At 34.9% G+C, this 20,567-nt stretch overlaps 1 protein-coding gene across 1 annotated transcript in view; it reads left to right on the forward strand.

The window, feature by feature from the left end:
- MARCHF1 (membrane associated ring-CH-type finger 1) overlaps nt 1-20,567 on the forward strand; it is an 876,835-nt gene that overhangs the window by 516,139 nt on the left and 340,129 nt on the right. The window contains 1 exon segment of the mRNA XM_058275488.2: nt 17,615-17,763. Within this exon segment, the coding sequence (XP_058131471.1) occupies nt 17,653-17,763 (111 nt within the window). The 5' untranslated portion in view covers nt 17,615-17,652.

Below are 20,567 nucleotides of genomic sequence, written 5' to 3' on the forward strand. Positions count from 1 at the left end.
CCAAATGAGGGCGAGGAGCAAGAGCATGTTTGTGTGGGGAGTGGTCAAGAGTTTAATTTGGGGTATGTTGGGATGTTGAATAGGCATTTGGATATGTGGATCTACAGCTGAGGAAAGTCAGAGGTTGGGTTGAAGATAAAGGTTGAGAACATATAAATGATTTTCCAGACAATGGGAGAAAGGGTAGATTAGTGGTTCTCACCCCTGTTTGTTCTTTAGAAAATAGTAATAGTTCATGCCCAAGTAAAAATTCCTGGGGCTAGAGTCCAGGCAATGCTACTTTCTAAAAGCTCTCCAGCTGATTATGTACAATATGGGTTGAGAAACACTGTAGAAGAGAGACAAGTAAACTAAACTCTGGACATGTATAAAAAACAGTGAATATATTGAGATTACATCACCAATGCCTCTTTCCCTTAGACATTTAATCAAGAACATTTCTGCAGTTATGAAAATAACTGATCTTGAGATCACAGGTAATGACATATCAAAAGAGCTTATAATATAAGGCTGCCATCATTTATGCTGTGCAGTTCTATAAACAGTCTTCATTTAGCTAAACATGGATAATTCCTATTATTCAGTAGCCTGTAAGTTTTTAAAATATATTTTGGGCTATTTTCAGTTTCCTAAAACTTCAAAAGTTTGGTGTAAATTAAAGAATGGTTTAACACAATTAATTTTATGTATGAATCTATGAAGTTATTTGTTTTATTACAGCTGATTAATCATCAAACATTATTAGCTTAGCATTTTGCTCTACATAGCCTTTCCAACTATCAATATTTCTTCTTGTACTTTTATGAAAAGTCTAGCTGGTTAATTTTCTGACTTAATTGATGAATTAAAAAATATTTGGGGTAGGGAATGGAAGGAAGAGATGAGATGTGAAGGCATTTTCGGGACTTGGAGTTGTCCTGGGTGATGCTGCAGGGACAGCTACCAGACATTGTATGTCCTCCCGTAGCCCACTGGGTGGAATGTGGGAGAGAGTGGGCTATGATGTTGACCATTGACCATGAGGTGCAGTGGTGTTCAGAGATGTATTCACCAAATGCAATGAATGTCTCATGATGATGGAGGAGATCGTTGCTATAGGGGGAGAAGTGGGGTGAGGGGGGTGGGGAGTTTATGGGGACCTCATATTTTTTTAATGTAACATTAAAAAAATAAAGTAAAAAAATATATATTTGCCACCCACATACAGGATTGTAGAAAATAATTGACAGTAGAGTATAAAAAAGTAAAAGACATTACTTGGTTCTTTCTATCCTCACCTTATTCTTTATTTACTTTGCTTTTTATGGGGGTGGGGTGGGGTGGGTAGCAATATAGTCTATTTTCTTGTTTTTCAATATTACCTCTATACTGAAAACTCATCTATATCTCCAGCCCAGATCTCGGTCCTAAATTTCATAAGAATACTTCAAACTGCCAGCTGAACATAATTGTATGGAGGCATCTCACACACCATTGCTGAATAGCAAATAAATCATTTCTCCTAAAAGTGTTCTCCTTGTGTTGGTCGCAGCAACCATCCATCTCTCTCTCTTTTTTTTTGTTGTTAAAGATTTATTTATTATTTATTTCTCTCCCCTTCCCCCCCACCCTGGTTGTCTGTTCTGTGTGTCTATTTGCTGCGTCTACTTTGTCCGCTTCTGTTGTCAGCGGCATGGGTTTATGTGTTTCTTTTTGCTGCGTCATCTTCTGTCATTTCTCCGTGTGGGCGGCACCATTCTTAGTCAGGCTGCACTTTCTTTTGCTCTGGGCGGCTCTCCTTACGGGGCGCACTCCTTGTGCGTGGGGCTCCCCTACGCGGGGACACCCCTGCGTGGCAGGGCACTCCTTACGCTCATCAGCACTGCACATGGGCCAGCTGCACATGGGTCAAGGAGGTCCGGGGTTTGAACCGCAGACCTCCCATGTGGTAGACAGATGCCCTAACCACTGGGCCAAGTCTGCCGCCCCAATCCAGCTCTGAAATTATGGATCTTGCATTATCTTTTACTTGTGCCTTGCCTTTGTACTTATATTCAGTTGTGAGCCAGACCTTATGATTTGTTTTATCCAATAGGTCTTTTGACTCAACTTCTTTGTACTTCAAAGCCCTTACCCAGAATGCTATCTTATTCATAGGGACAATTGCAGAAACTCTCTAATTTCTTTCCCTGCCTGCAGGCATTCCATTCTCCAGTTCACTTTTCATATTATCATAAGAATTGACTTTTCTAAATACATATTTCATCATGTAATTCTTCTGCTAAAAACAAAACAAAATGTACAAATATTTTAGTGGCCAGAATTTATTTACTAGCCAAACATTTATTAACCACTCTTTCATGGCAATTTGCTAGATGCTGAAAATATAATGATGAATTAAACAAGGATTTTACAAAGCTACCTGATCACATTTAACTGAAGACTGAGGAAAAACTTTCACAAAGAACATTGCTGATGTGACAAAAGAAGTGCAGGCATTCAAAGTCAAATTCAATATGAATGTTAAGCCAAGGCAAATAAATTTGAGCTTATTTCACAATAATGTATTGTCCCGAACTGACTAAAATTACAGAAAGGGGGAAATTTCAGAGATACTATGTGGACATGAAGTCAAAATTTCCAAAAAGATTAAAAAATTTGTTGTATATAAAAAATATTTCTTGTTTCTGTGGTTGGAATGCAAACAGCAGAGTATACTGAATTGTATGTTTTTCCTATAAATTTGGATCTGGGTCAAGAGAAAGTGGTAGAAAACTATCTAAAAGAGCATAAAATAGTCCAAAAGACAGTATATAAAGTCCAGAACTTAACTGAAAATATTAGTAATGCTATGCTTCTATTTCTCTAAAAATATTGTTTTGCATAAACTTTTGAGAACGAGGCTTAAGTGCCAACTCAGTGATAGAAAAGTGCACTAAAAATAGAACTGAGTTCTTAATGAACATAATTGCCAATGCTTACTTTATTTAATACCACCTTTCTCATTGAATAGTTTCTCAGCATCAGTCCAGGCCTGGTATGTTCCAAAAGCCTTGCAATTCTTTAAAATAAGGTTGATTTAAGTTTTTAAACCTGTCTGTGGCTACAAAAAAAAATGCATGCTCCAATAGCTAGCACCAAAAACTCAAATGTGGGTGGCACCCACAATAGAGTATTCTGAATTCGTGACCCACCGCTGGAAAATGTCACTCTCTTGGATATCCTTTTGTTCTTGCCTCTTTTGGACTTACAGTAGTTGGTGTGCAGAGCTGATATTCATCTGCAATGCAGCAAGACTACCATACCAACTCAAAGTATTACAGAACTGGGATATAAAGTAAATTTTAATTTTCTGAGTGTACTACTGCCACCTAACTACCCTAGCAACTCCAACAATCCAGCAACCAAAAGGACAATATCTGTTGCAATGGGTTAGTACTTATGCTACATAGGTTGTTAAATATTTTGAGTATCAACCCAGTTGGTAACTAAGAAGTTCATAAAAACTCAGACCATATTCATATTCATGTTTACAACTTTCCAGAGTCTGGGACATAGAAGGGAATGCTTATTAAATTGAATACAATACTTATGAATCATTTGAAAATAAGAGTTGGGCCAATATTCAGGTTCAAGCTACTGTCAAAGTCCAGAAAGCTTTAAAAAAAGAGTCTGTGGCAACACTTATAGGATAATGCCTTAGTGGGGTACAATTCCAAGGCAGCACAAGTGACAGAAAATGAATAAAAGATACTTCATTACCTTTCTGCCTACAGCATCACAAGAAAACATGGCCAAACTGTCTTCATCAAAGAGGACAGGTCCAGAGAGACCATGTAGAACAAGTATACCTCAGAATACTCGATGAGCAGGGAGGAAAGACAAGAAATTTTTCAGAATTTTCTATTTTATGTCTTTCATTGATCTTATCACTTAATAATTCTGGATTGTGTGACCAGGCAACTAAAGGTAGCTGCTGTGTGAATTTATGGTCAGGTAATACCAGGTCCACAGAGCAGGTGCAGCTCTCATCAGGAAGAGCATGAGGGAAGCCATGGCAAAACCCCACCCTCTTCAAAGCCTGACTCTGCAAAGTAGTCTGAGCTGGCCAGAAGGAACAGGCTATGGGGCAATAGCTACAGAGGCAAACAGTGCTCTGTCTGAGCAAACACCCAAGGGGGCTAAGGAAGTATGGATCAGCACATAAGTAAGGGCTAGTACAGTTTCTAAGAGCCTTTTCATTTTGAACACTCATACTTGGTTGCCTCTCCCTACATCCCACCCACCATACTATAGTGAGTTGTGAACCAAGCTAAAAGAACAACTTTATTTAGGCTTCATTTTATCAGTCTGATAGGAGAGGACTATTTGTTAAGTGGAGGAGACCCTTAAGAAATAAATTATTTTTAGGTTTCTTGTGAGTCTGGTCTTCCCGTTATGACTTTATCATTTCATTAAAAATTCTGATAAATATCAGAAAATGTGATATGACATACACACAAACACACATACCCAGGATATATTAGAAAGGAAAACTGTGGATACTTTGCCTTCGCAAAAACACATCTCCTTGAATGCAGGTAACATGCAATTGACCACATTTATCCTTAAAGATACAGCACTACTGTAATAATCCCTTCCGAACACAATCAGAGGTCTGCCTACCACACTTCATGTTCATTGTAAAATAGGCAAGCATGACTTTCAAATATTTCTTAAATCAGATAAGACTTTGCTAAGAGCATTTAGGTTCCAATCAACTCTCCAAAGAGTCTACTTGCATGCTCTTATTATGGGTAGAGATTTTACTATTTTTCAAGTGTCCACTTGTGCAGATTTAAATAAAAATTTAAGTATTCTTTGACATTTCCGTTCTAATTGAGTGTTGCTTCATGTTCCCTTTGGGCAGGAAATCTGCTTAGCTTCACTTCAGGGTGATATACACTTGCTCAGCGAGCACCAGAAAACAATTCCTTTACATATGATGAAAGGATTGGCCAAATGGATAATGTGGGGATACCTAAGGTTATTTTGAACTTTTGAATTAAATGTCATTTTACTGACATATGTAGATGGCAGTTCCACTTACTGTGTCTAGTAAAGTATCCAACTCCATCTAACAACTGATTTTATTGTGTTACTTCTCTCAGTTTTTTTTTTACTTTTAAGAATCTTCATTTCAGATACCTTAAGCTATTTGGTTAAATTAATTAATAACAAACTCCAGAATCAAACATCATTCATTGACTTATAAATCTCAAATCATTTTTGACATTTCAGGGAATTAGTAATTTTAATCAACTATCAAAAGCAACCTTGTACAGGTTGAATTACTCATTGACTAGGAATCCCTGGCTAAAACTATGAGCAAATTAAGATGTATTGTACAGAACTATGTAATAATAAGCATATAATTTTCATATAATGTGATGCAGACATCAAACACACACCTGTGACCATTATCTTCCATCTATATATTCATAGGTTCATAAAGAGACACTTTAACATAAGAAATTAAATTCATTTTGCAAGTCAAATCACTATTCTATTATGCCTCTTACTTTACTATCTCTTTTACTATGTAGTCTTCTAGAGGACAAAGTCTTGTATTTAACCTTCTCCGAATGAGCCTTACATAGTACCATGAGCAAGAAGGACTTAAGAAGTACATTTTTTAAATGTTGGCATAGATAATATTAGGTTTAGGAACTGCCAAATATTAATTCCACCAGTAACATAGAAGCTCTCTGTTAATATACTCAGTAATTTTTTTCTCAATTATATCTTTTGTGTAAATATTTCTAATTGTGCTAGACCATATTTTTAAAAATATTCTTTTGTACAGATTCTTTAAATGTGATTGTGAATGAAACCTTACATAATACTAATACAAAAGAAGAAATATTATTATTTCCATGACATACAGAAACCCAAGATATATGTTCTATTGATTGTTAGATTTTAATCATTCTCTGAGCACCAACGGAAAAGGCAAAATCTCTAGACTAACAGTTTCTCCTAATTCTCTAAATTTAGGTAAATATGACTGGATTTAGGGAACTAGTATGTAATTCCAGATTCTTTTTCATAAAATTTGATAAATTTTAAATACTATATGCCGTCTGCAATATACAGAACAGCATTCATTATGCGAACAAAAAAAGAGCAAAAATATCAGATTCTAGACAGAAATACAATAGTTCTGCTCTATTTTGTCCATATCCTAAATGTGTTTGTGATAATGACAAAAATAATGGAAAATGGGATTTGTTTAAATGATAAAACTTTTCAGATTGAAAATGTTTCTGAAACATTTTGATGACAATAGTCATTTAGAGCAACAAGACACTTGAGATATAACACAGATAATTAGAAAAATGTAATATAGAGAATAGGGGGAATTATTTCCATTCTGAGCCATTATTTTTTTCCTTATATTATATACTTGAACCACAAGGATTTCCCATTTAGCCAGACAATTGACTGTTAAAAATATGAATATAATGTATTGTATGTTTGACTCTGTAACTAAATTGAGTCTTAAATTTCTAAACAAAACCAATATTTAAGTCTATACACCTTATATTTCTCTCATCATCAAAAGCAATCTGGGAGGATTTCACTATTTTGCAGGATGCAAGTCTCTAAAATTATTTCTACCAAGTCCACTTACATGTTGACCAAGACATCAGTTTGAGATTTTGGTGGACAGTTAATTATGGACTATGTAGTAATGCTGAAAGAGTATTGATTTGTAGCAGTATAAAGTGTGGATAAGGTATTTAAACTTACCTAAGTACATGGAATGAGGCATAAAAATAGCTACATAGTTTTGGGTAACATAACATAGTTATTGGTTCAATACTACTTAATAGCTGTAGTGTTTTTTATCTTAAAAATACAAAGTTATTGTATAATGTATAATGTGCTTTAATAGGTAACCTGCTTAAAAATGCTTTCTTCTCTCAACATTTTTCTATCTCCTTTGGATTCTCTGGCAGGAACTATAAAGAGGAAATTTTCAATGGTATCAACACATACTATGTAATTTGTGTTTTTATTTGATGGTAAATTCTGGGGTGGAAGAAAGCAAGAGGTTAATGGCCCTGAGGCAGATTTTACACCTGTACTGGAATTGAAATCCCTCAGGTCAGGACTTCATTTCTGCACCTACTAGATGTGTCTGTTTGCCCATCATCTGAGCAAATCCTTCGGGTTGCTCTCATTATTGAGATTTTTTTTCATTTCTGAAGGTCATGGAACATATTTACTAAAAAATTCCCTGAAGAGTAGGCAGCTGTTTAAGCTGGGTGGCTAAGAAGCCCAGGTCCAGCTTGCATTAGTGTCGAAGTTATCCCAGATCTAAATTATGGTTGGAGAAATAAAGCTTGACACCCTCATTTTAAAAACTTACTCATGTAATCCCCGAACTACACCTTTCATTCCTGGTTTTCTTCTGCTTCTCCAGAAATCTATTTTCTTTGACTGCAGTAACTTTGCTCCTTCTGGGCTACTAATTAAAGCTTCCAAAACATTTTTTCTTGTACTTTATGAATCATATTTTAAGGAACTGTTTGTATATTGTAAAGGGTGTACTAAATGTTCCTGGAAATCATGCAGTTAAGAACATGACAGCAGAGTATAGTGCCATATTTGAGCTTCCTGTCTATTTCATATAACTTTGCTCAGCTTTTCTGAAAAAAAAAAAAAAAAAACCTTCTGAGGTTGAGCACTACCTGAATGTCATGACACAAGCAATCAAGCTTTCCTTTCTTCTTTTATCACCAATTCAACTTTTTTCTTCACAATGAAACAGAATACATTTTAAAATGTCAAACCTATCTTCAGATAGAACTTCACAGATGCTGTTTTAAAAGCTACTATTCACATATCCAAATTTAACTCTCATGGGATCAGTTCCAAATAACAAGTTTGTTTTTATATATATATAAATTCTTTTCATTTTCATAGTGAAATTACAGTGACATTAGAACTCTGCAAAAGCTCATAATTTTTTATATTTTCAAGTTAAATTCTGTTTTCTCTTCTAGTGTAAACTATTGAATAGTTTTGCACAATACATCTCATGTTTGCTAATTTGCTGCCAACAACAATTTGTCATTAAATTAGTTTGTTATTTTTGTCATAACCTCCCAAAACAACCTCTCTGTATGACTATACTTTTAATTATGTATTCATAGCATTCTTCCACATTTATATGTAGATAGGTTTGAAAGAATTCGACATTAGGTTAAAAGTTTTTGTTTTCTGTTAATACATAGAGATCTTCTTCTTCATTTTTACTCTCTACGTTTTTCTTCATATTTTGATATTCATTGAACATTTATTGAGCATCTGATAAATGCTGTATGATCTGTGCATGGTCCTGGGGATGTAGGATACTTGAAAACACTGCCATCTCTTTCTTAGAGTATGCTCAATGTAGGTGGAGGGGGGCAGACAGTGAAAACTAAGGATGCAATACAAAAAAGACCCTCTGATGGTGGAATAAATAAACTGCCAAGTTATCATAGAAAGGGAAGCAGGTGAGTAACCATGCAAAATACTGTGGTCATTGATGAAGTAGCCTAATATAGACAAGGTATATATTTGAAATTTTAAAGCAATACATCTTGCCATTCCAATAGCTTTCAACATGTGGCATATAAATCCATAAGATGGATTACAAAATTATTACAATCAGAACTTACATCCATGTGACAATGCATGTTTTCAATAAATCTATATTTAAAACACACTTACTCTTAAGGTGAGTGCTTGTTAAACTTTTTATATTAAAAAGATAGTTTCATACTGAAAAAAAGTTGATACCCTTTATTTTATTCATACACATGCTATCCAAATCATTGAATTATTTTATGTGTTTCTGTCAAAAGCTACTCAGGAAATCCCAAGGTTCCTCCCTCCCTTCCTCCCTTCTTTCCTTCCATCCTCCCTCCCTTCCTTCCTTCCTTCCTTCCTTTACTTTCATACCCTTGATAAATAGAATTCTTGAGAAGGAGTACATTTCTGGTGCACAAGGGAAAAACATATCCTTCAAATGCATTGTATTAAGTTTTATGAATTCTACTCTGTATTATTCAGGGTTTTCTAGGGAAACAGAACTGACAGGGGATATATGTAAATATGAGATTTTTGTAAGACTTTTTCCAGACAACTGTGGGAATGGGAAGTTCAAATTCCATAGGGCCTACTGCAAGTTGGGAACTTGGACAAATGTTTTCAATGAATTCTCCAGGGGAAGCTGGCTGATTTAATTAGAGATGGAAATTATCTCTTCTGACTGCTGAAACCATGACTTCTCCTTTTCAGGCCTTCAACTGATGGGGTAAGACTTCTCTCATTGCTGAAGGCAATATCCTCAGTTCATTGTAGACATAGTCAGCCACAGGTGCACTCAAACTGCTGAAAATTTAAGGCCACAAAATAGCCCCATAGTAACAATCAGGCTGGTGCGTCCTTGACCAAACGACTGGGCATTATCACGTGGCCAGTTTGACACAGGAACTTAACCGTCACACTCTCACGAAATCCCCTCACTTCTAAGAAAGACAGGAGTGGAAGTGAAACTATCTTCATCCCAGAGGTGATTATTTTGTTGGGAAATTTGTGTAAAACCAATTTTGAGTTCTAAACTAATACTGCATACTCTTCTATCAGTCTCCTATAGTCGTTTATTTCTCCCAAGGAGATAAAAAATAACTCCACTTGAAATTTTTAATTTTATCTGCAACTTTTTCCCTATAACAAATGCCTGAGCCAAAGTATTAGAAAGTTTCTTAAAGTTATTAAGCCATTAACTTTTTGATATGTTCATTTATGTATTGATTATTTGTTAGAACTGTGTATTGAAATATAGTTTTTACTGCTCTGAAAAATAGAATCCACTAAACATTTTATTTGAACAGTTTTAGATTTACCAAAAAACTGAGAACATAATACATGGAGTTCATATATATTCCATGCCCAGTTTATCCTACAATTAATTCCTAACATTAGTGTAGTGCATTTTTTATAATTAATAAACCACCACTGATATATTATTTTTAACTCATGTCCAGCTTTTATTTAGGTTTCCTAAGCTTTTGCCTAATATCCTTTTTACAGCATCCCGTTCAGTACCTACTACATTTAGTCTTCATGTCTCCTTAGGCTCCTCTTGACTGTGACAGTTTCTCAGATTTCTCCTGTTTTTGATGATCTTGAATTTATTCCTTTTTTCAATTTATTCCTTCAATTTATTCCTTCTCTGATGATCTTCCTTTCTTTACGTAGAACTGAATTTCAGATATAGATCATTTCCCTTCTTCCTAAAGAACTTCTTTTAACATTTCTTCCTGGGAAGATCTGCTAGCGATGAATTTCCTCAGTTGTGTGTGTGGATTTTGTTTGTTTATTTGTTTTGTTTTGTTTTTTTAATCTGAGAAACTATCCTTCACTGGATACAGAATTCTAGGTTGGTATTTTTTTCCTTTCACTATTTCAAATGTTTCACTCCCTTCTCTTCTATATTCCACAGTTTCTGATGAGAAGTCCACTGTAATTTTAATCTTTTTCTTGTATAGATATTTTATTTTTCTCTTCTTTCAAGATTTTCTGTTCTTATTTGGTTTTCTTCAGTTTGATTATGATATACCTAAGTGGTATTTAATCTGCTTGCTATTCTCTGAGATTCCTTTACCTGTGGTTTCGTGTCTATCATTAATTTTGGAAAATTCTTGGTCATTATTATTTCAAATAAGTCTTCTGTTTTATTCTCTCTTGCATCTCCTTCTGGCACTCCAATCATACATACATACATCCTTTTTGACCCATAGCTCTTGGATTTTCTCTTCTTCTGTTTTTTGTTGTTTTTGTTTGTTTCTTTGTTTTTTCATTCTTTGTTCTCTTTGCATTTCAGTAGGAAAATTTCTATTATATATTCAGGATTATTCAGTATTTTCTTGGGCTGTCCAGTTTACTTATGAGCTCATAAAAGGCACTCTTCCTTTTCATTATACTATTTATTTTATTTCTAGCATTTCCTTCTGATTCTTTCTTAGACTTTCTATTTCTCTGCTTACTTTAACTGTCTGTTCTTGTGTGTTGTCTACCTTTTCCAGAATGAGTTTTCAGCATATTAATCTTAGAAACTTTAAATTTCCTTTCACAGATGATTCCAATATCTGTGTCATGTCTGAATCTGGTTCTGATGCTCTTTTGTCTTCAGATTTTGTTTTTCCTTGTTTTTTAGCGTGACTTGTAATAGTTTGTTGAAAGACACTCATGATGTATCAGGTAATAGAAATTGAAGTAAATAAACCTTTAGTATGAGGAATTGAGCTAGAAATTGGGCTGGGTTTCATGTTTGTTATAGCTGTCAAATTCTTCTAAGGCCCTTGTCTTTTATTTATTTTTTCTGTTGACTTTGAGTTTTCCTAAGTACTCCTCCTCAAAGAGAGCCTGAATTATTTTGCAGCTCTTACAGGGGTATTCCAAGTTATTATACTGAAGCCCTATTTGTGTAGTTGCAAGGTGTCAGAGAGTTGAAGCAATCTATAACCTTATGATTAATTAGAAGTCTTATAGTGGACCTGTGTCCTGGGGCTGTTACCTTCCCAAGTTTTTCTTAGCTTCCCTCCCAACTTTGGGTGAGGCAAGAAAGGAAATGGGCTGAAATGGGGAAAACACCCTTCCCTAAGTCTCTGGTAAATTATTTCCCCCTGGAGAGAAGATCTTTGTCATGAGGAATGTTCTGGGTGCGTTGCTCAGTGGTTATGTTTCCCCTCCCCCTACCAGTGCCACCTTGGGATCTTTCTTAGCTTTTGCCTGTGAGACCTAGGTAAGATTCTTAGAGGGAAAACATAACAAAGTATGGGGAATCTCTAAGATTGTAACCCCCAGCTTATTTTCACCCTTCTGCTAACCATTCTTTGCCCTTGGTTGCTTTGTACATGTTCCTACAAGCTTACATCTTCAAGGGCTTATGCTCTAGGAATCTGAATTTGGCTATGGTTCTCTGAATACACCTGTCTTACCAGATTTTGGGAGTGATGCTTTTTTTTTTTTTTTTTGCAACCTCAGTTCTCTAGTCTAAAAACAGTTGTTGATTTTCAGTTTGTTCAGCTTATCTTTTTCTAAGAATGGGGGTCATGACTACCAAACTTTTTACAAATTCTATCCCAATTCATTTTTTATGTTTAGAAGGTTGGCCAAACAAACAAAACTAGCACAGTCAATCCTATAAGGAAGCTTTTAGTCATCACTAAAATATGCCAACTCCTCATCTCTGTGTGTGGGTGTTTGTGTGTGACTTTCCTTTCCTCTAATGCATCACTTCCTTTAGTGTGTTAAAACAGGAAGAAATCATTCTCACATTTGTCCCCAAGTTGTCTACGCAGAATTTCTCCAACCTCTGGTTTCTAACTTTTTCTAGTGCTATGGCTTTTACACTGTCAAAACTGTCTCTCCAAGAGGTACTCCCTCAGTGGAGGAGGGGATGGGCACTCCACTTCCCTTTTTGTGTCTTTATTTTTTATTCACCACCATGCCAGTTTACAAGGCTAAAAGTAGTTTATCAGACTTCACAGAAATGTTGGTGCTTTTAAAAGGAATTACAAGTTATGGGGAGAATTTTAAAAACTTAACCATGTAATAAATATATCTTTCCTATAGTCTAAGCACATGGCATCTAAAATTTTAAACCGTCTCTCTGAGTTCCCTTACATTTGTTCACATTTCTTAACCTTATGCTGCTAGCAAAGAAGAGGTTTTCTTTATCTCTTCATTAATTTTATCATAAGCAAATATTTTTTTGATTCTATGCCAGTTACTGTTCCACATCCTGTAATACAATTATTACCCTCTCTCTCTTCATTTGAGAAATCTCACATCCTACTCACAGAGATCAGGAAGACCCCAACACACATTTCCATTACACAGCAGTTAAATTTAACAAATACAGTTGTCTAGTCTAAAGACATCCAACAAGCCCTCCAGCAAGCAGCCTGTGGTGGTCCTTAGTGCTCCAGATTCTTAAGAAGGACTCCTGGCTCCCAGGGTTCCTGCAAGTTGGTATGAATGGCAGGTATGAGTGTTATTGTTTTCTGAATATCTGGGAAGCAACTCTTGGAAAACACACATTTATACACAAACACACACACCTCCGGAGAACAAATGTTAATTCTCAGATACAGTGCGGTCCAATGGGAAGGAAAGTGCATTCTTAACTGTCCCTTCCTTCTCTTATTTGCAAGTCGCTTCTTTCATAATGGGATTTGAATATTATCATTATTCTCGGGGGAAAAGGTGTCTAATAATTGAGCCTTTTTCCCCTTATAAAACTTACCTTAGCTAAACAAATATACAGTCTAATGCCTAAAATTTTCAATTGAAAAAGTCTTTAAAATTTTTAGACAAGGGCCATTCTCGAGTCTCACAGTTGAGGATGGTTGTATGTGTAGAAGTGGGGAACACTTTTCTCATCTACATGAGTGTAGTGAGGAGGGGAGCATACAGTTAGGTCATGTCCACACTTTACTGGATGTCATACAGAATGGGAAAATTAAAGAAAGGAAATAGTGGAGGTCACAGAGAGGCAAGTTAGAGGCAGGCAACTGCAATTTTCTGTAGGAAAGAATTCTTATTTTAAGATTAACTTAGGGAAGTAGACATGGCCCAAGCAATTGGGTGGCCACCTACCACATGGGAGGTCCAGGGTTTGGTTCCTGGTGCCTCCTAAAGAAGACAAGCAAGACAGAAAGCTGATGCAGAGAGCTGTGCAGCAAAATGACATGACAAGATGATGCAACAAAGAGACACGGTGAAGAAACACAATCAGAGACAGAACAAGCAGTGAGCAGAGATGGCTCAAATGATTGGGCGTCTCCCTCCCACATGGGAGGTCCCAGGTCTAATTCCCAATGCCTCCTAAAAAGAAGATGAGAGAGCAGACAGCAAACACAAACAATGAGGGGAGAAGGGAAATAAATAAATTAAATAAATCTTTTTGAAAAGATTAAATTACATTAGACTTGGGGTAAAACAAGGTTAGTGTGATAAGCTTCATTCGGAGAAATCAGCTGCCTGTGTTGTACAACTCCAGGCACATCCGTCACATAGTATTTTATATGAAGGGCAGACCACAGAGCCATTTACATAGATACAATATGCCCCTGGTGTTGTGTAGTACAGTTGTTAGTGGCACCAGCCTTTGGAATACTAGCAGTGTTAATTTTTCTAATGAAATATTTGAAATTTTATTTTCTTTGGTCAGTATTTCAAAATCAACCTTCTCCTTCTCCTGAAGCCAAGGTAAATGCCCTTTCTCAAAGATTTCATAGTGCTCACTGCGATCATAGTTCTTACCACACCTTCTTGTACAAGTTCATCGAGTTGACTGTTTCCCTACTAGTTCTAAGTTATTTGAGGGTCGCTGTGGGTCTCCTTTATCTCTGTACCAATGGTTGCAAATACAGTGTTAGGCACAAAGGAAGCATTCAGTAAATGTTTCCTGAATTAAAAGTAAATCATTCTCTATGACATACACCCATTTTCCATGCATTTTTTCTTCCTAATTTTAATTTGTTGTCAATTTAGTTCACAGAAAATGCACTGTATTTATGAAATTAAATATCTTCTTGAAGTAGCATATTAAAAATTAAGTTTAGTTAAATCTCAATTTCCTATGATCATTATATAAGTTACTCATTGTTGCATCTCATATTTGCTTGGTTAGATAGCAATTAACATGAAGGCTTAATGACTGCTTTCCTTTTCTGTTCTTTTCATAGTGATACTTTCAGTTTAAAGGGCTTTGGAGTTAATTATGAATGCTCATAATTTGCCTGCCTTTCTGGCTGACAGTACATTCGTATACCTAAGAATATGATGAGTATCCAGACCTGTGTAGCACAAAGGCTGGTCTGCAAAGGCTCAGCAATCAACATTAACTCTTCAGTTCTCTCAAATCAACCTACACCATTTTTAGAATTTCTACTTTAGCATTTATGATGCCAAAAAGACTTCTTTGAAATGCAACCAAAGTCTGAGTATTCTGTGATAACCAAAAAGAAGATAATCATTGAACATTTATAAAGGTCCCTTACCTAAAGAAATTTAAGCACTGAGGCAATTGATATCTTCTTATTACCTTCTCTCTCCCTTTCAGTTTGCCTACCCCTCAGCTGCTCCTTTTGAGGCCATTTAAATTTTGGCTTCTCCACTGATTCTGTGATTCCAAAGTGGCTGGTAAAGTCAGCAGATGCATATTATGCAGAGCAAGTAATTAAGCAAAATTCCTCTTAGAATATGATGTTAATATCCAGTTATTGTAACACAGTCATCATAGGCCTTTTTTATATTCACTCATGTGCTCTTCATTAATGTAAGAAGAAGCCAAAATAAAGCTGTGTAGTTCTCTATATCATTTCACACATTTAATTTTAAACTGTAAAATTTATTTACATAGTCCTAAAAATATGTCCAAGTTAAATTAAAAGTTCTCCAGTCCATAGCCATATATCTTGTTTCTTTTCTGCTTTCCTACAAGTCAGTACAGTGCCCATAGTGAATATTCAATGATTATTATTAACAAATGATTTAGGCAAATTGAGTATGTATTTTAACTTGTTCTAATATTTAGTCTAGTCATTCTAGAATTAAGATAATAAGTAACAAATTATACATAATAGAAACCTGGAATACAGTTGACATTTTACTATATTTAACAGGAGTTAAAATTATTTGAAAAGTAAACAGCAAATGACTTACAAGTAGAACATTCATTTATACATAATGAAAACTGTTTTGGTCATTATATATCATTTCACTCCTTGCCTTTGAATACTGATACTCATTTTAATTTACACTTAGCACACTTCAAAAAATGTAATTAAAAGCTAATGAGTATGCAAGATACTGTGTACTGGGAATGTGGAAATGTTTACTTTCTGTAGAGTGCAAATTATTTGGATATGCATGTTTTGTATAATATACATAAGAATTTTCTATAAAATCTATAAAATATGCTCGAAAGGGCAAGTACTAATAATTTGTTTCTCATTCAAATAATTGTTTCCGAATACTCATAAGCATTTCCCTGTCCTTCAAATGAATGAGCCACTCCTATTAGATTTCCTGTCATTAGGAAATCCATTCAGCTGAGTATCTTAGACTTAATTTTCATGAAAAATATTTATCACTTTCATATTTACATTGTTCAGATCCATTTAAGTTGAGCATTTTGTCATTTAGAGTAATAACTCTTCAATCTCTTAGTGCAGCCTTTCTTTATGTTACCTTTCTGAGCACTATGAAATGAGCTATTTTGAATCCCTGAAATGTTATAAACCACCAGATTGCTAATTGCTTTGGATGCTGTGAAAAATAATTACCACACATTATTTTTGATATTTAATTGACAGTGTAATGCATTTAACTAAAGACTCACAATAAACTATTTCTAATTACTGAGGGTGGTGGAGTGGAAAAGCAGTTGTAAAACTTTATAAGGGAAAGTGTTTACAATGTTTTCTCCATTACATTAAAAATCATTGTTGATCTAACTTTCTCAGAGACAAAAACTGCCTTCATATGGGAAGTTCTGGAAACAAGTGTGGAATATTTCTACTCTTGACATATGAAAGAGATTTTTTCATTATGATTTTTGAATAGATTGTGCTGGAAATGGTTGTTATATGCCAAATTTACTATACTAAAAAAAATTTCCTTCTTTGGTTGGATGAAGTATATAAGGAGATCACCATGTCATTGCCAGAATGAGTACACTTTGTCACGGCCTGCATTCCTTCTTTTCTGTATCTGTTTAGTTTGCTAAACCGCTGAAGGCAGATACCATAAAATAGGTTTACTTTTAACAGTGGGAATTTATTAGCTTTCTTTCCAAACACTGGCTGCTGGCAATCCTGAGCACCTCTGTCACATGGCAAGGCACATGGCAGCATCTGCTGGTCTCTCCCTTCTCTTCCCAGTTTTGTTGCTTCACCTTCTTGCTTCTACTGTTTTTCCTCTCTCTTTCTCTTTATTCATCTGTTTATAAAGGACCCCAATAAGAGGATTAAGATCCACCCTGGACCACATCTTAATTGAAGTAACCTAATCTAAAGGTCCTCCTTATACCTATAAGAATAGATTAGCTTTAAGAACCATGATTTTCCAGAGTTACAATTTCAAACCACCACAGCACCTGTAGTAACTTCAGTTGAAAAGCTATGCCAAATTTCAAATATTATTGAAATATGTAGATATATTAGGTACTGAGTCTGTTCTAACCTCCCAGTGAGAACTTATTAAAAAATAATCTTGGAAAATAATGGAAGTTAATACTTAGAACTTGGTGTAGGACTGCAACCTCCAATGGCCGTAAATACCACAAAGAAGTATATAAATGCTGTTAGGCCTGTGAAAAGATGCGTATTCTTTTCATTTTACTATAGCTCTAGGATATTATTAATAATTGGCATATTCTTTTTTTTCTGCCCCATGCTCCCTGGTTAAATTAAAATGTATACATTGATATTTGTTAGATTGCTGGTTTAATTTCAATTATGTGAATTTTCCAAAAACAGACAACTAAAATAAGTGACCTATTTCAGGGAATGTAAATTATTTTCAGAATTCCAGAGATTGAAAAGGGATAAGAGGAAGGAGAAAATGCTGGGCTGGTGTGAAGCAATAGCCCGTAACCCTCACAGAATTCCAAACAACACGCGAACACCCGAGATCTCAGGGGACTTGGCTGATGCCTCACAAAACTCCACATTGGTGAGTGAAAACTTATTTTTCCTCAAAAAGGCTTGTATGTAAATGGAATGCTAAGGAAATAGGGAGGGGGTTGACTTACTAAGTGAACATGATTCTTGTTAACATTTGTACTGTATTTGCAGTATTGTATTTGCATTTGTACTGTACTTTTCAAATATATTCAGTTTAATTAATGGATCAGACACTAATTAAAATATTTTAATGCAATATAATATTAGAGTTTAATTCAATTTAAGCAGCTATTTATTTTTCATTTAATTACTTTTAGACATTATCCTTTCATTATCTTAGTGACCTTAAAGAAGTCTTTAAATAAATTCATATTCTTGGAGTCTGTTTTTCTGTAGTAGATTCAGTGGATGATAAATAAGTATAGATTTATCCAAAGACAATGAAGAATCCAGGTCATATCTTCTGTATTTTCCTATTTTTTTCTAGAAATACCTAAGGGAAAGGATTTAAAAATTCCAGTTTTCAGATAAAATTGTGAATTAAATTATTGTGAAGATAGTGCAATGAAAACATAAATAATATACTCTTTCATGTTTTGCTTTCTGCTTTAAATTTAAATGTTTGGATTTAGTCAGTCATTATTTTCTAGTGAAGAAAAAGAGAACTTAGCAAATAGTTTCACATGTTCTTTGTTGGATTTTGGCTACAACATTCTTCACCTTCTTTTTAAAAAGGAAAATTCTATTCACACCTTAAGTTTTATGTTGACATGTTGTATATATTTTAATTATTGTTTTACAGTTTTGTAAAAAAAACAAGTATTTCATTATTCAGCCTCATTTATTAATTATGAACAAGTAATTATATGAATATGAGGAAAATGTCAGCTAGTTGTTTTTCTTTTACCTTTTGGGTTAGTTGACAATTTGCATTATTTTACAGGAAAATAATGATCCTGAATAAACCATTATTAAATGGATATCAAGACCAACCATCTGAAGTAATAAATTTTCATTTGAGAAAACATAGAAATAAAAGCAGAACTCTAGCATAATTCTTATTGTTTTAGATTGTGGGGAGAGGACTGAGGGAATAGAAATAATGCAAGAATTCCAACAAAAATAGATATTCAAAGCTCTAGGGAATAGACTCTTTAAATTGTTATATGTACTGTTTCATCTCTTTCCATCGTGCCCTTCAGTATGTTATCATTTTCAATGAGACTGCTTGGCTTGACACTCTGCCCAAGTTAACTTACCACTTAAGTACATGTGTTATACAATATTAATATACAAAGTTGTACTTTATTAAGTAGTGTGCAGTAGCTAAAAACTTTTTAAAATAAAAAATTTACTTCTCCTTTCTTTTAAAAAAAATATATATTTTAAAGATATTTAGATTACATAAATGTTACAAAAAAATATAGGGAAATCCCATATGTCCCACTTCCTGCACCTCCCACATTTTCCCACATTAACAACATTTTTCATTAGTGTGGGACATTTGTTACAATTGATGAAAACACTTTGGAGCATTGCCACTAATCATGGATTATAGTTTATATTATAGTTTACACTTTCTACCACACGTTTTTGTAGGTTACGGCAAAATATGGAATCGCCTGTATCTGTCATTGTAATGTCCTTTAGGACAATTCCCAAGTCCCTATACTTTCACTAGAATAGCTATAGTGCATAATTCCTACTTCAAAGAATCATTGATCAAAAACTCTGAAGAAACCTGAGCAAGCATTTGGCCTGACTTTCTGCTTATAATCAGATAACCTAATATTAGTTTCACTTCCAGAGGCCCAGAGAAATGACTATTACCTAAGTGATAATAACAACACCTCGCTAATGATAGTAAAAAGATTACTAGGAATCAGGCATGTCAGGGCTAGGCTTTTCCACTACATCACAGTCTCACTTTCTTGACATTTTCTTCCTATTCAAATAATTTTCGTAGAAAGAAAATGATATCAATTACAATTAAACTCAGGAATTAATCTTTTTAAATCAGATACTGTATTAAGAAGGTAACCTCTATCTCCTATACCATACAGTCCTTAAATCTTAGTTTTTTGCTTAGAAAAATTCAAATATTTCTTTCTCCTCTCGTGGTCTGATGTTTTTTGGACAGCTCTCTGTGGAGGTTCACTGGCAAATTATGACTCAAGTATGCAGGCTCCTACCATCTTTTGATCCTGCCTTCTTTACCATATGACTCTTAAGGTCACCAAGGAGAAGGAAGAATCCATGTGGGCTATTGTCATAGTGATTATGGAGCAGCCTGGACATCCCCTCCACATGCAAGAGATTGGCCAGAACTTTTGTTTTATCAGCCCAACTGAGCTGCAGGGAAGACTGGTAAATGTTTTCCTATCTGACCAGAAAATGGAGATGGCATTACAGAACATCTGGCCCATCTCTGCCACAACAAAAAATTTAATATAAAGAATATAATTGGAGAGAGTATATAATAACTTCATGGAACACTGAAAAGACAAAAAGATTGACAGCACAACCAGTCATAAGGACAGAGACAAAGGGAAGAGACTGGGGTTATTAGAACCTGCAAGGCTGGGAGAGGGAACCCTCAGTGTGAGTCCCTGCATGGCTGGAGGGAGTGCTGGCCAGGTGGTTCAGGAGTCCCCAGAAGGGACACTGTGGAGCTAACTGGCAAGGGAAAATTCTGATTTGAAGATACCCACCCCAGGTTCTTAAGGCAGAATATAGAAGAATGGAATTGAGACTGAGAGATAATAACTTCATGATCAGTATTGGTAGTTAAGAATAATAATTTTAATATATGAACTCAAAAATTTCAAAAATTTAACAAGATCAAGGTTTGCT

This window comes from Dasypus novemcinctus, chromosome 1 (genome assembly GCF_030445035.2).
Source record: "Dasypus novemcinctus isolate mDasNov1 chromosome 1, mDasNov1.1.hap2, whole genome shotgun sequence".
In the NCBI taxonomy this organism is placed as follows: Eukaryota; Metazoa; Chordata; class Mammalia; order Cingulata; family Dasypodidae; genus Dasypus; species Dasypus novemcinctus.